General features: G+C 53.0%; 2 protein-coding genes; both read left to right on the forward strand.

Moving 5' to 3' along the window:
- The first annotated feature begins 1265 nt into the window (after window positions 1–1265).
- On the forward strand, window positions 1266–1540 carry CHC_T00004717001 (hypothetical protein). XM_005715993.1 is given in 2 exon segments: window positions 1266–1433; window positions 1434–1540. 1 exon segment carries the CDS (start codon window positions 1266–1268, stop codon window positions 1431–1433), a length of 168 nt encoding a protein of 55 aa, XP_005716050.1. The 3' UTR covers window positions 1434–1540.
- Window positions 1541–3211: 1671 nt separating this feature from the next.
- On the forward strand, window positions 3212–4669 carry CHC_T00004718001 (hypothetical protein). Its single transcript, XM_005715994.1, has one exon. The coding sequence runs from the start codon at window positions 3212–3214 to the stop codon at window positions 4667–4669; it is 1458 nt and encodes a 485-aa protein (XP_005716051.1).
- Window positions 4670–6307: the final 1638 nt, after the last annotated feature.

Raw genomic sequence — 6307 nt, forward strand, 5'->3', positions numbered from 1 at the left:
ACCAACTCTCCAACATGTTTCCCACCGCCTCCCCCCAAACACCGTTCTTCCCTATCAGTTGCCCTACAGAGCCTCCCCCAAACTCCCTCGACGCTTCCGTTGCTCGCCTCACTCCTCCCGCTACCAGACCTCTTACCCCCCCACCTGCTTGCAAGGGCCGCTCCAAGCGCAAGCCCAAGGGGATCATTCGCTTTCTACCCGATGGAACCCCTTGGACTTGTGCCAGGTGCAAAACCATCATCACCCCCGTCCGCCGTAGCGGATCGGGCGGCGTTGCAACGCTTTGCAACGCGTGCGGCTTGCGCCGCTCCAAAAACATCCGCGCCGCCCTCGAAGGGGGTATTTCCAAGAAGCGCGGGAAGAAGGGGCCCAACGCTAAGGTCAAATCGAATGAACGCAAGGCAGTTGCGCAGAAAAAGACGGTCAAGAAGGCTGTTGCGCTGCAGCAACACCGACAAGATGTGCCAGTTGCCAACAATACGAAACAGCCTGGCCGCTTTGTTCACCATGGAAACGACCAACAACCGAATCAAAACACACCGGCGCTTCAGGAGCAGCCGGCCCGAGTCTCGCAGGCTGCTGGGCGTGTACACTACGTCATTAAGGAGGAGCAATGCGCGACAGTGGAGCAGACTGCGTATAGCATAGCGCAGCACCAGCCTCCCGCGCATTGGGAAGCACAGTACCAGCCTCCATACGGTTCCCCGGAAGAGCAATCTCCAGCCTCGGACACTTCATATGAAGCTTACACTGTCAAGGATCACAGCATCCCGGTAGAGTATTTGCCGGTCACCGCGCAGCACCAGGAGCGGGTATATGTGGAGCCAATACAAGAGGAGCTCGCCGCAGCGGTCGGCTGGGAAGCCCAGAACAAATGCGTCCCTTGGCCGGTGGCAGGAGGCTACGCTCCCGATGGCCACATCACTGAAGGCGAAGGTGGAAACCTGCAGGGCAACGAAAATAGAGTATCACATCTATTTGGATCGATGACGTTGCACGCGAATGTGATGAGGACGCAGGAGATGCAGGGTGAGCATGAGGGCACGCTGGGCGATAGATATGAAGACCAAGTGTGTTCACCAGCACTGCCATTGTCGATGAGCACGGAGAGCGACGAAGTGCTGGCGGCCATCGCTTGCGGGATGGAGGGTGCTTCGCACATGACGGATGCGCCATCTCCCCTACCGTCGGCGTCGGAGCCGATGGCAGCGGGGTTGCAGCGGTGTCTACAGAGCATCGCTGGACGAATTGCATCACAGGAACTGATGCTGCACCGCCTGAACGAGGTGCAGTTTCAACTACTCGCCGACGGGAACATTGGAGATGCGGTGTCACAGGCGTGCCGGGAGATTGCGGGGCTGAGGGACTACGGTCGTGATACGATAGAAGTGATGAGGGGGTTTGCTACAGCTCTGCTTGGCGGAAGGGAGTGAGACGTGGGACCAAGGTTGGAGGAAAAGGCTTTAGTTGTTTGTAATGCGTGCTCATCGTGTGTTTGTCGTTCAGTAAATTTTTTTTGCGTGTTTCGAAGTGTGCGAAACGGGTGGTGTCGGTAGAGTTTGAAGCGAGAGTGCAGATGCGGCTGTCGCCGCGCTACAGTACGAGCGAGATGGAAGGGTTCGACCTGAACAGGTGGCGTTCACGCCACCTGCATAGAACATCGCGAATGGGACATGGGCAACCTATCATTCGTAAGGCATGTGTGCGGGCAGCGAGCGGGACGCTGTATCGAGGGACGAGGGAGAAAGGAAAGGGTGGAAGAGGGACGGACGTGGGAGAAGAGTGTCTGAAGAGTGTCACGGGCGACTCATTGGCATGTTGGCTTGAATGTTTGAAGGTCATTGCAAGAGCGGATGCGAGATTTCAACGTCACAGGAGTGATGGAAAAACTTGGACAAAGACGAGAAGAACGATAGAACGATACTGGTACAGTTGCATACATATCATATATACATACCGATCATAAGGCCAAAAGCCTCCCAGTGCTCTGTGGGGGAGGTTTCGACGGCTAGGTACAAAAAATCGCTCACGCGTCTCTCATCTTGTCAGACTTCGAATAATTGAACAACTGAAGGGGGGTTGCCCTACATTTTGGACAACGCCAAAATAGCTCGGATAGCAAATTATTTGAAAACAACCGTATGGGGGAGGTGGGGGGGGGCGCAGCGGCCGCGAGGAAGGGCGCGGCTCTACAGCGCTGGGAGGGGCCGGCTGTGGACGCGGAGTCGTGCGGTGTGACGCGCGCGTCTCGACGGCGTGAGCGCGTGCCATAGACTCACGGTGCAGCGGGCGTCACGGGGTGGGGCGCGACTCTACAGCGCTGGGAGGGGCCGGCTGTGGACGCGGAGTCGTGCGGTGTGACGCGCATGTGTTGACAGCACGAGCGCGAGATATAGGCTCACGGCGCAGCCGGCGTCACGGGGGGGTGGGGCGCGATTTTTGCGTTTTCGTGGGACAGGCGTCGGACACCAGCGACGGCGTCGGTCACCTTTATAATAATATAAAAAACGTCAATGAATGTTGCAGATTTCAATTGTATGTCGCCAATTTTTACAGCATACATCTACTTTACGGCGCGGGGGGGGGGGAGAGAGGGGGACGCACACCGTCTTTCAGCCCACAACTGTAGCTCTGTACCCCATTCCCCAGTACAGGGGGTGCCCCGTTTTAGCGCACACCAATTTAACGGATGACCCGGTTTTGCGCACATAAGTCCGGGGTGCACGAAAAAGTATGATAAATATCTAAACAGTACCTTTTGGCAACGGGAGGGGTCGGCCAGCTGAGTGGTATTGGATCTTGATCGGAGTCGTTGGAGCGGCGGTTGCCGGTTCCGCCTTTCCAGTCATGTCTATTGTCTTCTCAAGGGTAAGATCGAACGGATAATGATTTGTTCTCGGCGTGCTTTGGGTTATCCTGATTCTCGTCTCGTCTGTTTTTGCGAAGTTCCATTGTTCTTGTTGCTAACCGTGTTTATGTCTACTGCATGTGGTTACGTTACACTTCGTACTGTCCAAACTCCAGGTCATTTTTGTCATAATGCCACCGGCAGATAACACTCCAGGGGAGATTCGGAAGTGGTGTCTCTACTTCGTTGCGATTGGGGGTGGTTCTTTCTTCGGCTACTTCTGTCAGTCGTCTGGATTGGGAATTAGTGGAGAGCGACTGACATTGAAACTGAGGCGGAGAAGTTTCAGAGCTATCTTGAGACATGGGATTTTTCGATGAGAGGAAGAACTCAGTGGGCGCCCTCACAACACGACTTGCCACTGAGGCCTCGCTGGTGAAGGGTGTAACTGGGGATACATTGGGTCTCATGTCGTTCGCTTTGAGCACAATTTTTACTGGGTTTGCTATAGCATATGAAGCGTGGTGGCGCGTAGCCCTCGTGGTAACGGGCGTTTTCCCGATTATGGCTATTTGTGGTGCATTGCAAATGAAACTGATGACAGGTTTTGACGCTGATTCGGAGAGGATGTACGCAGAGGCGGGTACTATTGCGTCCGAGGCAGTGAATAACTTTGATACCGTTACATCCGTGGGTGTGCAGGATGTCTTCATGCGAAAATATAACGCAGCACTTGAGATTCCAATTAGGAATGGGCGCAAGTCAGCAATGGTTGCCGGGATAATGTTCGGTATCTCCGAGTTTCTATCTCAAGCACTCTGGGCTGTGAGCTTTTGGATTGGCTCGATCTTTGTCCGCGATGGATTTTGCGATTTTCCCAAGCTTATGACGGCGATCACGGGACTTCTCTTCGCCGGGATGATGCTTGGAAATGCCAGTGGTCAAGCCAGTGATGTGAGCAAGGCGAAAATTGCTGCTACCAAAATCTTCCGCCTTTTGGATCGTGAATCGGGCATTGACCCAAGTAAGAAGACTGGAGAGGTGTCTTCAATTTCCGGTCATCTGGCGGCAGAAGGGTTGCGATTTGAGTATCCGTCGCGTCCGGACGTTCACGTTCTTCGAGGGGCATCCATTGAAGTATCTCAGGGCCAAACGTTAGCATTGGTTGGAGCTAGTGGATGTGGAAAATCTACGACTATTGCCCTTTTGGAGCGATTCTACGATCCTCGCGAAGGGACTATTCGAATTGATGATACTGAAATCCGAGAGTACAACCTGAATCACCTGCCATTCAACTTGGGTCTTGTTTCCCAAGAGCCTGATCTTTTCAATAGGAGTATACGGGACAATATTGCCTACAGGCTGGACCACTCTGATGGGACTCCGGTGACAGATGACACGATCATAGCAGCTGCGAAGGCTGCCAATGCTCACTCATTCATTTCAGAACTGGAAGACGGATATGACACTGTGGTTGGCGCACGGGGGGAAAGACTTTCAGGCGGGCAACGGCAGCGCGTGGCAATCGCTCGAGCGCTTGTGCGAGAGCCCCGAATCCTTCTACTGGACGAAGCAACTTCTGCACTCGATGCGGTGTCGGAGCGAGTTGTACAAGACGCGTTGGACAAGGCAGCAGCAGAACGCACGACGGTGGCCATCGCGCATCGGTTGTCTACAGTGAAGAACGCCGATGTGATAGCGATGGTGTCAAAGGGTCGGATTGTGGAAAGCGAAAAACATGAACAGCTGCTGCGCATTCCGAATGGAGAGTATGCGAACCTGGTTAAGAACCAGTTGACTGAAGCGACCGACGAAGACTGAACACCAAGACGCATCAGTTTGCCCTCGTAGCGGGATGCGTAAGCAGTCATCTGGTTTTCCGAACTTGCTATACGTAGAATATGAGGCGTATGTACATGTACTGTACTGTAGAGACTTGCTGAAGTGATCTGAATGGTGAGGATGATGTGGAGCTGTCCCCGCGACAGCCATCCTCAAAAAGAAATTCGCCGCCCGAGGTCATGGGCGTCTGTGGGCTGCGTAATCATTGTGTGATGTCTCAATATTTAATAACCGCAAGGCCTTCCCTTTTGTCATGCTTCCCTGTGCTGCTCTGAACGTTAGACTTTGTTTGAAGGAAGAAGGCTTGAAATACTGTAGACGGAGCCGGATCGAAAGGGCGGGGGTAGAATCATAGATAAAAGGGGAGGATCCGGCGGCATCTATTTCCCTGCGTGTAGCTGTGAAGGAAAGGCCGCGTATCCGTTGTGAGGGTCTGATTGGGCACGGTGCGGGGTCTCTGAAGAAAATCCTATCCTCTCACTGTGCACCGTACACACTTGCACGTACAGTATCTCACTTGTCTTACACGTGGACTTGAGGTCTGGTATTATTAATGTAGAACAGACCCACAATGCTTTAAGCACCCCCAAATGACTCTTCACAGTGGAAAGGGAAAAAGAGGGAGAGTGCGAAAGGGCCAGAGGGCGAGGGCGGGAGGGGTTGGGACAGGGAGGGGCACGGAACAAGGTTAGTTTAGAATTGGGGGAGGGCAAAGGCAAGGGCCAGAGCCAGGGCGCAAGACAATGACCATGGATGTTTTCGACATTTTGAAAAGAGAAGCGGTTGTACATTGCCCTCATTTTTTCACTTTGGTAGATGATGCCGACCTGGGACTTTGGTCCAATATCATGAAAGCCTTTACCCCCTGTATTCTAAAAAGGCTCGGAAAGCTATCGGCCTCAGCGACACCAGCTCCGGCTGCGACGGGGAAAAGTAACTATCTAGAGACACCGTGCCACGAAGAAATTGTCGATAGCGACGCTGAAGTGGGCTGAGGCCCTATGGTCTCTTGTACGGCACGCTGTACTGCACAGTACTTAAAAAGGTTAAATAATGTGGAAATATTTTCTGCAATAGCACTGTCTGCACTGGTCGCAACTTCCGCCCCTAAACCATCTCGCGTTGTTCAGACTCTGAACAACGCGAGATGGTTTGCGTGTTACCTTGTGAAGAAAGGGGAAGGGATCTGCGGCGGCTCAGGTCCTTTCTACCTGGCACTTAGTCATGGTCAGCAGTGATTGGCCCCTTTATTCATATAGAAACACCATCTGTACATTTTTACAGCAGACATCTACTGTACGGCGGGGGGGGGGGAAGGGGGAGAGGGGGACGCACACCCACTTTCAGCCCACAACTGCAGCTCTCTACCCCATTCCCCAGTACTGTATACTGTAGTCGTGCATTCTATTTTAGTTCCGTTCAGCAATACAGTCACGGTTTCGGAAACTGCTACGCGCTACTACTGTAGTGACCATCATTTGCATTCCTCTTCGGCCTATTACGAGAGTTAGAAACCATCTTGTGTCAACTTGCTGCAGAGTTTGACGTCATGGTCATGGTTAGCAAAGGAAATATTCTAAATACACGAACAAATACTGTACGCATTTGATTTCGGAC

The sequence above is a fragment of the Chondrus crispus genome, genomic scaffold (genome assembly GCF_000350225.1).
Source record: "Chondrus crispus Stackhouse genomic scaffold, scaffold_243, whole genome shotgun sequence".
Taxonomy (NCBI): Eukaryota; Rhodophyta; class Florideophyceae; order Gigartinales; family Gigartinaceae; genus Chondrus; species Chondrus crispus.